Genomic DNA, 15832 nt, shown 5'->3' with positions numbered 1-15832 from the left:
TTCATTTTCTTTCACTACTCTGCCTTCCAGGGTCCATTCTTCCTGATAAGTCAGTCATTAACCATATAACTGTTCCCCTATATATAATAAGTGATTTTTCTCTAGCTGGTTTTCAAGATTTTCTCTTTGTTTCTGGCTTTCGACAGCTTGAATACCATGTGTCTAGGTCTTTATCTTCTTCAGTTAATTTGACCTGAAATCCTTGAGCTTCTCATATTTGTAGATTAATATTTTTAAGCAAACTTGGGAAGTTTCTGGCCATTAATTTTTCAATTATTTTTTAGAGCCCCCCCCCCTTTCTTTCTGGGATTCCCATTACACATATGTTGGCACAGCTGATTTTGTTCCATAGGTCTTTGTACTCTGTTCATTTTTCTACATTTTTTAAGGAGATACCAGGGATTGAACCTGGGACATTGTACGTGGAAAGCAGGTGCTCAACCACTGAGCTAAACCTGCTCCCCTCTACTATCTTTTTACTCTTTCTTTTTTAGATGGGGTGATTTCTATAGACTTATCTTCAAATTCACTAATTCTTTCTTCTGTCATCTCAACTCTGGTATTGAATACCACCTGAGAATTTTTCATTTCAGTTGTACTTTCAACTCCAGAATTTCCATTTTAAAAAATAATTTCAATCATTTTATTGAAATTCCTTATTCATTGTCATCATACTTGCCTTTAATTGTTAAATATGGTTTCCTTCAGTTCTTTGAACATATAAATATTAGCTACTTTGAAGCATTTGTATGCTAAATCGTACATTTGGGCATGGAGTCAGTTTCTACTGATTTTTTCCCCCTCAGAATGGGCAATGCTTTCTTTTCTTTTTTTTTCTCTTTTGGAGGAAAGGGGGGCAGTGTGCATATCTAATAATTTTTGGTTGACTATTTACTGGGACATTTTAGATAATATATCGTGGCAAATCTGGATTCTGATTTTTCCCTTTATGGTTGGTAGTGGATGGTGGTTTTGTTTAGTAACTTGCCTAGATTAAATCTGTAAAGTCTGTTTCACCCACAATATGCAACCAAGGATGTCTCTATTTCGTTTTTTTCCTTTACTTGTTTTTAATTTGAAGCCTGGATTCCTAGAGGTTTCCCTCTGTCTATGTAGCTCAGGGCTCAGACAAATATTGGTCAAAAGTTTTGATCAAACACCTTAAGCCTTTAAGACTTCTACTCTTCTACTTTCTGCTGATGGGTCTATGCATAGGCTGGGAATGCATTAGAGGTTCAGGTTGTTTTTAAGTCTGCCCCAGCATTCACTAGCCACAGGGCCTTCTTGCATCTCCTCTGTTACCCAGGGCTATGTTGGTGGTTTGGGCCCATTCAGACTCTGCTGTGTATATGCATAGCTTCTGGTCAACCCAGGATTATTACAACCCCTATAGCTGTATCATCTCACAGAACTCCCTGTTAAATGCCCAGCTAGTCCACCAGTCCATGTCTTGCCTAAAATCATACTAGTGGAGTCCCTGGCCCTCCTTGTTCCCTTGCCACTGAGATCACCACTTTAAATGACAATGCTCCAAAATCAAGCGAAACTCTCTAGTAGTGGTAACAGCAAAGTTGCTGGTTTTCACAGCTTTCTCTTCCCTGACAGAACTACTCCACCAACAGAGGTGGGGTACAGGTGGGGATGGGAATATCCCAAGATAAACACATATACATTTGGTCTGTCTCTACCCAAAATTTACTAATTTTCAGGAATAAAGGTTTCTCAGTTTGTTACATGCCTCTGGTCTATTTTTATAGCATAGAAATTGTTGTGTTGACAGTTTCGTGCAGCTTTATAATAACTGCTTTTGGAAGATAGTGTTTGTCAACCTCAATACTCCATCATAATAGAAGTGAATCTTTTACTTTTTAATGTTTACTTTCATTTCAATCTTGATTTTCATTCTAAATGCCCATACTGATCACAAAGATGTGAAAGTGCTCCAAAATGTTAAAAATAAAATATAAGTAGAATATATCAGATTAGTTTTTGTCTTACTTTCCCAGGTGCTAAGAAAAACCATAAAAGGGTTAGCTTAAACAATGGGAATTTGTTGACTCATAGTTTTGAGGGTAGGAGAAGTCCAAAATTTGAAGCAAATATTAAGGCGATGCTTTTTTCCTAAAGACTATGGCATTCTCGACTGGCTGCTGGCCATCCTTGGGGCCTTGACTTTTCTGTCACATGACAATGCACACGGTGGTGTCTTCTCCTTTCCCTTCTGGGTTCATGACTTTCAGCTTCTTGCTTTTCCCTGTGGCCTTCTCTCGCTATTACTAAATTTATTCTGCTTAGTAAGAACTCCAGTAATCTGGATTAAGATCCATCCTCATCCACTTGGGCCATACCTTAACTAAAAATAACATCTTCAAGAGATGCTATTTATAATGGGTTCATGACCACAAGAATGTGGATTAAGAACACAATTTACTTAATTTGGTTAATAATATAAATAAAAGAATGTTCCTCTATTACAAGGTGTTAAGAATATGGTGATACATGGGGAAAATACAACTAATGTAAATTACAGACTATAGTTAACAATAATATTGTAATATTTTTGCAGCAAAGGCAAAGAAAGTACTATATCAACATTAAACATCAAAAAAATAAAAGAATATATGGACAGAGTTGATAGTAACACATTATAGTGAGTAGCAGCTTGGTTACAAATAGGATTGTAGCTGAAAAGGGTAGTCTAGGGATGTAAACATCAATTGAAAGAAAGAGAATAATCTAGGAATGAATAACACAGTGAACTCAGAGGTGGATAAGAATTGTAGTTAATAATACAAATGCAAGAATGTCCTTCTGTGAACTACAAAAAAAGTACATCACTATTGCAGGGAGATGGGAATGTGGAGAAGCATGGGAAAAATACAGTATAACCTATGGACTATAGTTATCAGCAAACTGTAATATTCTTGCATCAATGCCAAAGATATACTGTGTTAATAATAGTGGGTTATAGAAAAAATATGCCAAATGTACACTATGAACCATAGTTAGTGGTAATAGTATGATGGTATTATCTCATAATCTTTAATAAATGTTCCATAATTTTGTGGTATGTTGGTGACAGGTTGTCATATGGGAATTCTACACATGTGCATGACTGTTTTGTAAGTTCAAAACTCCTGTAATAAAAACATATTTTTAAAAAAATAGAAGACTATGGGATTTAGTTGTATGAGATGTGAATATGATCTAGCATTTTTTTTTTCATTTTCTTCATTAACAAGGAGACCTTTGTCATGTCATTTAACCAATCTATGCTCACATATTCATCTTTCTGAACAATGGAGAAACATCTGAGTTTGTTCTTAGGATTAAATAAGATTAATACGCCTGGATAGGATTTTTTAAAGTAATGCTTCCATAATTTGTTAAGCTGCCTCTTGTCTGTTATTTTATTTTTTGAAGTTGAAATAAAGTTTACTAATTTTGAAAAGAAAAAAGAAAAAACACAATTCAACCTACCATAGTCTTTATGAAAATGCCTCTAGGTGTATTGTTTAATAGATTGTATTTGGGTCCTCTCTATAATATTAGGCCAATTTGAGGACCTGTTAATGGAAGGGTAGGAGGAAAGGAAAAGAAACAGAATGAAGACAAAAAGTGATCAAAAGAGAGGAAGTAATTTCATCAAATATAAAAGGTAACCAACCTGCGTGTAGTGGATAGTGAAGATAGCATGAGATCTGCTGCTGGCCTCGTGAACGTGGGTGGCTGCTGTGATTCTGTGTATATAAGAGAAGACACTTAAGTCAGGGGTTATTTATGCATGGTGAATCCTTAAGGATCCATGGAATACACAAGAAATGCTAGTGCTGAAGTTTACAGATAAGAAAGATAAAAGACCCGTTTTTAGTTCAGTTCGGTTAGGAAAGCAATCCAAAGTGAGTAGGAAGCAGTATTCTATGTATTTTTTTTTATTTTTTATTTTAATTAAAATTATTTATTTTTACAAATTACATTCAATTATGTATTGATATCTGAGAAAAAAAAAAGGAAGTGCATCTTCATTCTAAATTACATTAAAACATTTTTTTAGGCAACAGAAGCAAAAATCAGAGTGAAAAAGGGAATATTATAGTGCCATTAATCTGGAAGAATGTCTCCAAGACAGACTCATTAATAAGACAAGCAGAAGTAAAGAACTTCCTGGAGAAGAAGACTTAAAGGCAGAGAAAGTGAATTGTGATTAAACACAGAATATTGATCTTGTGCCAAAAGACCTTTGAAACACGACATCTTGAATTATATCAAAGCCATGCTTAAATCCGGAATTCACAGTCTCTCATTCCAATGCAAACCCATGCCAGTGATAATCCTTTAAAGTCAGGAGAGTCTTCCCTTTATCTAAATCTAAGTAAATCATTTCCATTTTAAGACCATCCCATTGGTTTCTGTTCTTAGAAGGGCTAGGGAATTTTAAAAAATGGGTCAAATCTAGAGGATGGTCTCATGATTCAGGATAAAGAGGAAAAGGTAAAGTCTAGCACTTTTAGAAATCAAGTAACTCAGGGTACCCTGAAAACCAAAAGTAAGCACCTTTGAGATATTTCTCTGAAAAGTCCAGGAGTAGACTTTTAAGTATAAAGTTTTCCCTTTATGTCCAATTATTTTGGACCTGCTATTAATAGGGTCAATAGAAGACTCCAGATGCTTTTTTTTTTCCATAAAAAGGGAATTGTTTTCAGGAATTTATTAGTAATGTGCTGGATATTTTATAGTAATTAATAATATAGATTTTTATTACAATTTAAATAACTTTCCTGAAAGTATACAGTCCTTAGCTTCATAGCAGATCCAAAATGATCTTTTTTGGGTAACCTTTTCAAATATATAAAACTAGAAGAAAAATGATTTTCTGAAAATATCTGATACTATATTCGTCCTTATCGCTATTAAGCCTGAGGACATGAAAGACTTTTCTTTGGTCAAAATAGCAAAAGCTGTGTATTATAAAACAAGGTTATACAGGAACTCTGGGCTTACTGCCTAATATTACTACATCCATACAAACTCCAGCTTCATTACTAGTGAAAAGAGCACTAAACCTTAGTCACCACATCTTACCCTGGGAACATTACTGTTCTGAGAAGGGCTTCCTGCTCACAGATGTAGAAAGCTGAGGACAGACAATTATAAGTATCATCATACATACCCAAGAGGAATAATGAGAACACAGGATAGGAGAAAGAGGCTTAAAGAATGATAGGAACAAACAAACCTGTTACCTGTTTGCTATTCCCTTCTCCAAGAGTTGAATTACTTGCTTATAGTTGGTAACTACATGTTGAGATAAACCTATCAGATTTGTGAGGGGCGGGGGAGAAAAGAAATAAAATTTTGATAAAGTTTAACCTTTTGCTGTAGGTCTTTAACTCTGTCATTCCTATGTCCTATCAACTGATAGACAAGAATGAGGGAACTTGGCTAAATTCATTCAAATAATAAATCAACAAATATTTATTGGAAGTCTACTGTCTAGTACTATGATAGACATTGGGAACATAGGTTTTTTCCCCTCACAGAGATTATGGTCAGGAATTCATATATACTGGCATGCTCACAACAATAATCCATTATAATTTTCCTATATAGGTCATAACAAAAGTTCTTATATATTACCTCATTTGTCCCTTACACGATTCCTGAGATAGGTAGGTGCTATATACCCCACAAAGTGGTAGGCTCAATTCAGCATGCAAAATACATAGCACTCATGACCCTATTCTCCCACAGTTTACAATCGCATGACATTATACAATGCAAGACAACATGGCCAAGTGCCACAGGAATAGAAGAGATAATAAATGCTACAGAGTTGATCAGAGTGGTCAGGACAGGCTCCACGGAGGAGGTAAAACTTAAATTTGGTTATGGCAGAATAGGCAGGATTTAGATAGGTGAAGTGGAGCTAGATGAAACAAAGACACTAGATAAAATAAAGCAAAACACAAGTAAATATTTTTTTTTAATAAGAAATACATCTAAACATATAGATACAGAATTGAAAAGAAAGAAAAAGATGAAACATGCAAACACTAAGCTAAAGAAAGCTATTTTAGTAATACTTGAACAAGTGGAATAGACTTTAAGGCAACGCATTACAAGAGAAAAAGGTGTAGCCTTCATAATATAAAAGGCTCGATTCATCAGGAAAAGTTAACAATTCTAATTTTGAAAGCACCTAATAATAAAGTCTTAAAGTATATAAAGCAAAAATTGACAGAATTAAAAAGGAGAAAAAAATTTCACAATCACAGCAGGAAATATTATCTTCCCTTTCTTAGTATCTGATAGAATAAGTAGGAAAATAAAATCAATAGTTATAGATTTGAACAGCACACATAGCAAACTTAATAAATGGTAATATATCAACACTCTGTCCACCAACTGCAAAATACACATTATTAAGTATACATGGAAAATTTATAAAAATTGCCCATATGATAGGCTACAAACCAAATTGCTATGTATTATTTTTAAGTGAATTCATAGAGTATGTTCTATGAATTCAATACTACTAAACTAGACACCCACAACAAAAACATGACTAGAAAATCCCAAATATTTGAAAATTTTAAAATACACTTCTAAATAACCTATGGATCAAAAAAGAAATAGAAGTTAAATATATTTCAAATCAAAAGGTGATGAAAATACTACATTTAGACATTTGCAATGCAGCCATTTCTTGCAAGAAATTTATAGCTTTGAATAAATATACTAGAAAAGAAGGATGAAAGTCAACAATCGAAGTATCCATCTTACAAAGGTGAAAAAAATATCAGCAAATTGAACTCAAAGAAAGTAGAAGGAAGAAAACAAAAAACATTATGAACAGAAGTTAACAGGTAGGAAAGAAACTTACAATGGATAGACTCCACAAAACCAAAAGTTGATTCTTTGAAAAGAAAAAATTAATAAACCCTTAGACTGAACAAGAAAAAAGATAAGGTATAAATGTTAGGAATGAAATTAAGACTCACCCTACATTTATTAAAAAGATAATAAGAATGTTACAAACAACTTAATGCAAACACATTAGAAAGTTTAGAGGAAATGTATGACTTTTTAGAGAACCTCAAAACTGATACAATAAAAAATAGAAAATATGAAAGAAATCGAACCCCTAATTTTAAATCTCACAAAAAAAAGTACTACAGATCCAGAAGGCTTGCCCAGCAAATTCTACCAAATATTTAAAGAAAAAATAACCCCAATCTTACATAAAACCTTTTTAGAAAAAAAAAAAAAGGATGGAGCCTTTCACAGCTCATTTTAGGAAACAAAACAGCCTAAACATACCTACCTTAAATGGGAAATAGAGAAATGGAGGAAGACAACATAGAAAGGAGGAGGAGAGAAAAATGAGGTAAAGAGGACAATGAGGAAGAGGAAGAGCACATACAATATTCGTAATTGACAAAAAGGTGGAAGTAACCCAAGTGGCCACTGATAGATGAATGGATAAACAAAATGTGGTATATACATACAATAGAATATTATTCATCCATAAAAACGAATGGAGTTCTGATATATGTGACAACATGGATGAACCCTGAAAATATCATGTTGAGTGAAATAAACCAGACACAAAAGGATGAATATTGTATGATTCTACTTTTATGAAATACCCAGAATAAGCAAATACCATAGAGACAGAAAGTAGATCACAGGTTACCAGCAGGGAGGGGGGAAAGGGGTGGAAGAATATTGCTTAATGGATACAGAGTTTCTGTTCTGGGTGAGAAAAAGTTCTAATAATAGATGGCAATGATGAAAGCTCAATATTGTAAATGTAATTAATATTACTGAATTGCACACTTGAAAATGGTTAAAATGTGAAATTGTGTTATTATATATGTTACCACAATAAATTTTTTTTTTTAAATACAGGAGGAAGACGATAAGGGAAATGCTGATTATAGGCAAATTTCACTCTTGAACTTAGAGGAAACAATCCAAAACCAAATATCAGAAATTCAAATACAGCAATATATCAAAACGATAATATATATCACAACTAAGTTGGATCTATTCCAGGAATGTAAGACAGATAATACATTAAAAAATCAATCTGTGTAATTCACAACATTAACAGGATAGTGGACAAAAATCATAAGGCATAGGGAAACGGACTTGGCCCAGTGGTTAGGGCGTCCATCTACCACATGGGAGGTCCGCAGTTCAAACCCCGGGCCTCCTTGACCCGTGTGGAGCTGGCCCATGCGCGGTGCTGATGCGCGCAAGGAGTGCCCTGCCACGCAGGGGTGTCCCCCGTGTAGGGGAGCCCCACGCGCAAGGAGTGCGCCCGGAAGGAGAGCCGCCCAGCGCGAAAGAAAGTGCAGCCTGCCCAGGAATGGCGCCACCCACACTTCCCGAGCCGCTGAAGACAACAGAAGCGGACAAAGAAACAAGACGCAGCAAATAGACACAGAGAACAGACAACCGGGGGAGGGGGAAATTAAATAAATAAATAAATCTTAAAAAAAAAAAATCATAAGGCATAGAAAAGGTCTTTGTAATATTAAAAAATTCTTAGTACCCTTTCCCTCTCCTGAACAATTTTGTCCTAAAGTCATTAAGTGGAGCAAAGGAAAGTAGGCAACCACATCAGAGTAAGGGGACCTTTGTGACCCAGAACAAGGTGTGCAAGCCTAAGGGGAGAGAAGAATGTGTCCATGCAGAGGTGGCCTGGTATGGGGGAGTTAGAACCTGAGCAGAGTAAAAAGGGCACCCATATAGAGGGAAGTCCTGGCATGAGAGTAGAGTGAGGAGAGTGACAATGCATGTGGCAGCGAGGCACAGAGTCAGCACCTAAGTAGACTGAGGACAGTATCTATGCATGGAGGAAGCCCAGCACAGGGTACCAAAGCTGCTGGGTGAGAAGGCTGTCCTGGAGGCAGCCTGCCATGGGAAATCAGAGCTCAAATGAGGTGAAGAGGTCACCCCAACTGAGAGACCGGCTCAGCACAGGTTCAAGAGCCCATGTAGTGTAAAGAGGGCTTCCATTTGGGCCAGGGAGGTGGCCCAGAACAGGGATAAAAATATCAAGTCAGGTAACGAAGGTACCCACATGGTTGGTGGAGGGAGAGACAACCTAGCTCAAAGTGTTGGAGTCTGGGCATAGTGAGGAGGACTTCCTGTGGTGAGGTGAGCCAGCATGGGGGGTCAGGGAGAGGCAGGCATCCATGTAAGAAAAAGGACAGTAGTGGTAAGAGAGAATGATTACATATAAGGTGTATTGGTCGCCAAAGGGGTGCTGATGCAATGTACCAGAAATCTGTTGGCTTTTATAAAGGGCATTTATATGGGATAAAAGCTTACAGTTACAAGGCTCTAAAAAGTCCAACTCAGGTACAATAAGAGGCTTTTCCTCACCAAAGTCTGTTGCCACATGTTGAAACAAGATGGTTGTCAACCTCTGCAAGTGTTCAGCCTTCCTCTTCCTCTTAAGGCTCCTTAGGTTCAGCTTCTTCCAATCTCAGCTGTAGGTAGGAGGGCTTATTTCTTTCCAGGCCTTCTCAGCTGCTCAGGGCTCTGGTCTCTTCAGCTGCAAACTATCAGGCAAATGGCTTAGCCCTCCCTGGGGCTTTAGCTGTTTGAGCCTCTCCTTTTTGTCACATGGCAGGACTGAAATGACCAAGTTCTCTCCTCTTCTGTGTCTATGGAGCTCTTTCTTCCTGTGCCTTCTTCTGTGTGTCTTCTTGAGTGAATGTCTGTTTCTATCAGCTCACCAAGGAGGTGGGGACCCCACCGTGAGTCATGCCCTAGTGATGTGGTCAAATCAAAGCCCTAATCTTGATTTAATCAAGCAAATGTAAAATCTTTGAATTTAATACAATCAAAGGCAACAGTGTCCAGAGGAACAGACCAGTTTACAAGCAAAATCAATATCTTTTTTTTGGAATTCATAAATAGTATCAAACTGCTACATAGAGGAACTCATCAAGTTAGTATTTCTCACTGTTAGATAAGAGAACTGCAATTATGGAAAGGGAGAAGTCCAGAATGAATGCTGTTGTGTTGGAGTAGAATTGGAGGTACTGGTACAGACATATATTACCTAGCTCTGTCCACTGAGAGGAACTAGGAATTACAATATTTCAAAAGCAACGAGCACACCTAGCACCAGATATTGGCTTCTATTTACCATTCTCAAACAAAAGGGAGAAATGGCTGATTCCAGGGCTGATGCAGGGAAAGTACAAGATGAGACTGGAATATTTTCTCATGCTGGAAAGCAAGGATGTCACAGAAGTCCACTTGAAGGGAATCTCAAGAATAAACCTGGGACAATCTTATCATCGAGATAAAAAATAATAGCAACTGATAAAAAACCATTGAATGAAACATACTGACATAAATAAACAGATTAACTAACTAAAAGTTTGATGAAGAAGAGGATATCTACATGGTTTCAAAGTACCTTTCCACAAAATATTTGTTGATTACAAAGGAAAAAATCATAATTTCAGAGTGAATAAGCCTGACAGAAATCACCATAATCAACTGATCGAAGTGAAGATCATGAATAATGGAACAAATCAAATTGCACACCTCTTGATTGTGTCAAGACAATGAAAGTCCAGGAAAGAAACCAAAGAACTTTCCAGACTGAAGGAGACTAAAGAGACACCATAATTAAACACAACTAATGATTCTCAACTGGACAATTATTGGGATAATTATTCAAACTTAAATGGGGTCTAAGGATTAGACGGAAGTAATATATCAAAGTTAATTTCCTGATTTTGATAGTTGTGTTATGACATAGGAGAATATTCTTATTCATAGGAAAAATGCACTAAAATATTAATGGGATATGGGTCATCAAGGTGGAAGTTTACTCTAAAATGGTTTGGTATTTTACAGTGTAATTTTTATACAGTACTTTTATACTGACTTTCTTATGAGTTTGACTGTTTTGATATTAAAAAATAAAAACTCTTCAATAACTAAAAAGAAAAGGGAATTTCCTTAATGAACCAAGGCAGTGTTACTCAAGTTGATCCACAAACTGGTACCAGTTATCAAACTGTTATTGATTTGTGATAAGTAGAGAAATTGAGAGTGTTAGAAACTTTTATAACAACTCAAAAGAGTAATTTTATATATGTTGAATCTAGTAATGAAAAATTAGGACTTGTAATTAATTTATCTTTTTTTCATTTTTCTGATAAGTCTTTATTTTATTTTAAAAGAGTACTGGTATGCCACAGATTGACAATTTAAAAAAACCAAAACTGGTCCTTCATGACAGAGAGTTGTAGAAGTGCATGATTAAAAGTATCTATTAAGGAACAGCAACAATCCGCCAAGTGCAATGGCAAAAATCAATAAAGAAGGATGGTCCAACGATGAGCCCTTGATACTGATGACTATGCTTATGAGCCTGTGTGCCTGAAATATGAACTAGGCCTAGAGCTTCAGGGTGCTTAAGAGTTACCTCCTGAGAGGTTGCTCAAATGTGGCCACTCCCTAAGCCAAACTCAGCATGTAAATGCATTACCTTCCCCCCAGCATGGGACATGACTCTGGGGATAAGCCTCCCTGGTGCCGAGGGATTACTACCAAGCACCAGCTGATGATGTAACTGGAAAAAGACCTTGAATAAAAGGGTCAACTCAGACCAACAGAATATCTCAGCCTACATGTAATATCAGGTATTAAAAACTGCTTTTGACCTTAAATAAAAGGGGGAAATGGCCAAGACAAATGAGTTTTTATGGCTATGAGTCCCCAAAAAGGAGTCAGGAGGTCAACAGAGGGGTCGTGCTTACGGACGCCTCAGCAGGGTCAAAGAGACAGTCAAAGTAGATACAAGCCCAGGTCCTGGTTCTCCTGAGGGCTACGGAGACACACAGGTTCTATGGTCATAGCAGATGGCTCTGGAGTTCAGTGCCATGTCAGCTGGCCCTACTTTGGAGTTTGTGTTCCTGAGTGTGATGGAGTTGGACTCAGATGTGACCTTTCTACACATGCCTCTTCTTAACTTTTACCGGACCTGTGGTTGGCACTGGGGTTGGTGTATAGTCAGGAGACCCGAATCTCTAGACTGTCCATGTGACAGCCAGGCCCTAAGCCTCAGCAGAATTGCAACTCTTACCCTCTGATTTATTGGACTTACACAGGCGAGCTTACAGGGAGGTGAAGAAGGTCAGCCACCACACCAGGGAGCCAAGAGTGCCTACAACTGCAAGCAGGAGAATTGCATCCATCATCCATGTGGAATTTAAGCCCCCTCTCGATATAGAGGTGGAGTGGACATAACCATCCCAGGGTCCACAGGATAGAGGAATAGAGTATGGATTAGAGTGGACTTACTGATATTCTACTACGGAACTATTGTGATTAGTAATGGAAGAAACTGTAGTATTGATGTGAAAAAAGTAGCCATGGTAGCTGCTAAGGGTAGGGAAAGGGAAGAAGAGAAATGATGTGGGGGCATTTTCAGAACTTGGAGTTGTCCTCGGTGGTATTGCAGGGACAGATGCTGAATGTTGTATGTCTTGCCATGGTCCACTGGGTGGACTAAGGGAGAGTGTAAACTACAATGTAAACCATTATCCATGTGGTACAGCAATGCTCCAAAATGTATTCACCAAATGCAGTGAATGTCCCATGATGATGAAAGAGGTTGTTGATATGGGACAAGTGGGGTGAGGGGAGTGGGGGGTATAGGGAGACCTCAATTTTTTTAATGTAACATTTAAAAAAAAATAGAGAGAGAAAAAAAGTATCTACTAAAAATAAAGGCCATACTGACTCCAGTGAAAAAGGCCTCAAAGCCTGAAAGAGGCTAAGATGTGCTGAGCAGAACTTCAGAGGACCCTGGGCCCACAGTCTGACATGAGGCTAAGGCTTGAAGAGAGAAGAAAATCAAAAGCAAAAACTATGACAAAGTTCTGAAGAAAGGAAAGACCAAGAAAGCTCTAAAAGATTTTGAGAAATTATGGGTGATCCTACTGCAGCATTAGAAAAATTGAAGAAAATCTGAAAGGCCAGAATAATGGAGCAAATGAGGCTTAAGCACCAGAAGAGTGAGAAATGGGCCAACCCAAGGGTAATTATGACCAGATATGACCTGGAGGTTCACCAAGCTAAGCAGGAACAACTGGCCAAGAACAAAGAACTGACACAGGAACTCCAGGCAGCATCTGAGAATGAGGAAGAGGAGGGAGTTGAAGAAGAAGATGGATTCCTGGTCCCTGATGTAGTAAATGAAGTACAAATGAATACAGATGGACTGAATCCCTGGATGCTCAGAAGTTGGACCAGTGATACAGAAGAGGCCAAGTCCAGAAGTACCCTGAACAGCTGCCAGAGCCATTGGCCCATGAAGATTCTGAAAATGAGGGAGAGGGAAAGACCAGCGGAAACCAAAGAAGAGATTTTGTTGAAAGAATTTGCAGAAAGGTGAGTCTTTAGAAAAAGGTCTGAGCTTAACCAGGATTCTGAGTTGCTGGGTAGTCAAGAAACAAAAGATCCTAGCACCCAGGAGGTGCTGTTTGAATTGAGGGCACTGTCCTGGAATCTCAACAAGGAAAATCACTAGTTGAGGGAGTCAAAGTGAACTCAGTGGGGACTATTCATCTAGTTCAGAGAGAGAAACCTGTCCAGGAAGAGTCCGAGGAGCCCCTGTTGCTACAGAGGCTGGAGAGAGTACAAATTCTGGAAGAGCTAGAAAAACTGGGCAAAGAAAGGTGATTTCAAAATAAGGAGTTCCCCACACCTGTGTTAGAAGGGCAACCATAAGAAAGGATCTCAAATGATCAACCAGGTGCCCCTAAGGAGAAGAAAAAGGAGCAAATGATTGATCTAAGGAGCCTCCTAATCACAAAGTCTCCTTCTGTTAAGTTTTTGGCAGTTCCCACATGACAGAGGAGTTGGAAGATAAAGGCGAGGCAGAGCAAAAGCAAATGATAAAGGAAGCTTTTGCTGGGGATGGTGTCATTAGAGACTTGAAAGAAAAAAGGGAAGCTGTGGAAGCAAGCAAGCCCAGGGATGTGGACCTGACATTGCCTGGCTGGGTCAAGTGCGGTGGCACAGGCCTAAAACCCAGTGCCAAGAAAAGATGCCATTTTCTCATGAAAACCCCTGGGGGTTCTACAAGAAAAGACAAGAATTTGCCAAATTGATTATCAATGAAAAGTGCAACATCCATGCAGCAGCTCTTCAGGAGTGTGTGCTTCTATACCCACTCACCCACCATCAGCAATTTGAAAGGACCATCCAGACCCCTAGAGGATCTACGTGGAACAGCCTTCCAAAAGCTGACCACTCCCAAGGTTGTCACCAAGCCAGGCCATATCATTAAGCCTACATAGGCAGAGGACGTGGGCTACTGGTCTTCCTCAAGGTCTGACCACTCTATCATACAGAGGAAACCAAAACAATTCATCACAAAAAAACAGCTGGAGAAAAACTCAATAGACTGAGTTGCTGGAGAAGTTCCATCTTGGTGCTTGGGACCAGGAGCCCTGACTTCTCATTTGGCCCAGTTTTATTCTGAGCTGCAGGATCATTTTGAAAACTGGCTTAGCACATTGTGGTTAACCCTCATTTTAGAAATAACGGCACTTCTTTTTTATCAAAAAAAAAAACAAAAGAATTTTTTTAAAAGGCTGTTGAGTGACATGAGTGACATCATCAAGATGGCAGCATAAGACATTCCCAGGAGAGTTTTCCCTAATAGACAGATTCAACTCTCTTAGAACTCCGAAGGGCAATCAAGACTGGTGAATAACTCTAAAAACACTGACCTGAGAGAAGAACAAAACAAAACATTAAAAAATGGCACGAGAGGGAAGTGGATTTGACTCAACTGATAGAGCATCCGCCTACCACATGGGAGGTCCAAGGTTCAAACCCAGGCCCTCCTGACCTGTGTGATGAGCTGGCCCACGCGCAGTGCTGATGCGTGCAAGGAGTGCCGTGCCACACAGGGGTGTCCCCCGCATAGGGGAGCCCCATGCACAAGGAGTGCACCCTGTAAGGAGAACCCCCCAGTGCGAGAAAAGTGCAGCCTGCCCAGGAATGGCGCTGCACACAGGGAGAACTGACGGAGCTAGATGACTCAACAAAACGAGACACAGATTCTAGGTGCCGCTGACAAGAATACAAGTGGGCACAGAAGAACACACAGAGAATGGACACAGAGAGCAGACAATTGGGGGGACGGGGAAGGGGAGAGACATAAAGTAAAAAAATAAATCTTTAAAAAAAAAACAAAACAAAAACCCAGGGCCTCCTGACCCAGGTGGTGAGCTGGCCCATGCACAGTGCTGATGTGCTCAAGGAGTGCCATGCCATACAGGGGTGTCCCCTGTGTAGGGGAGCTCCATGCACAAGGAGTGTACCCCACAAGGAGAGCTGGTCTGCGTAAAAAAAAAAAAATGCAGCCTGCCCAGAAGTGGTACCTCACACATAGAGACCTGATGCAGTAAGATGACGCAACAAAAAGAGACAGATTTCCGGTGCCGCTCACAAGAATACAAGCAGACACAGAAGAACACACAGAGAGCAGACAACGTGGGATGTGGGGGGAGGGGAGAGAAATTTTAAAATCTTAAAAACAAAAAAAAAGGCACGAGAGGGAAGCAGATGTGGCTCAAGTGATTGGGCTTCCATCTACCATACGTGAGGACCAAGGTTCAATCCCTGGGGCCTCCTCGTAAAGGCACGCCCAAGCAGCAAGCCAGTGAGCACACGGTGAGCCACACTGCAAGATAATGTTGCAACAAAAAGAGAGACGAAGGGGAGGGTTAAGATGAGACACAACAGAAACCAGGAACTGAGGTGGCACAAGTGACAG

At 38.9% G+C, this 15832-nt stretch overlaps 1 protein-coding gene and 1 pseudogene across 4 annotated transcripts in view; one reads left to right on the top strand and one right to left on the bottom strand.

Moving 5' to 3' along the window:
- The window catches only part of STARD9 (StAR related lipid transfer domain containing 9), a 181415-nt gene that overhangs the window by 85881 nt on the left and 79702 nt on the right, over window positions 1-15832 (bottom strand). For 3 of the 4 annotated variants that reach the window (XR_011648416.1, XM_058294016.2, XM_071214136.1), the window contains exons 8-9: window positions 5244-5313; window positions 3668-3740 (exon numbers count right to left, since the gene is read on the bottom strand). Coding sequence is in view for 2 of the 4 variants with exons in the window: in XM_058294016.2 (XP_058149999.1) it covers window positions 3668-3740; window positions 5244-5313 (143 nt within the window). In the remaining 2 variants the exon portion in view is untranslated. The remainder of the gene's footprint in view (window positions 1-3667; window positions 3741-5243; window positions 5314-15832) is intronic. The other variant, XM_071214137.1, reaches the window with a different exon arrangement.
- On the top strand, window positions 9426-14456 carry LOC139438186 (U3 small nucleolar RNA-associated protein 14 homolog A-like; annotated as a pseudogene).

The sequence above is a fragment of the Dasypus novemcinctus genome, chromosome 3, assembly GCF_030445035.2.
Source record: "Dasypus novemcinctus isolate mDasNov1 chromosome 3, mDasNov1.1.hap2, whole genome shotgun sequence".
NCBI lineage: Eukaryota > Metazoa > Chordata > Mammalia > Cingulata > Dasypodidae > Dasypus > Dasypus novemcinctus.
This window is presented reverse-complemented; position numbering and strand designations above follow the sequence as displayed.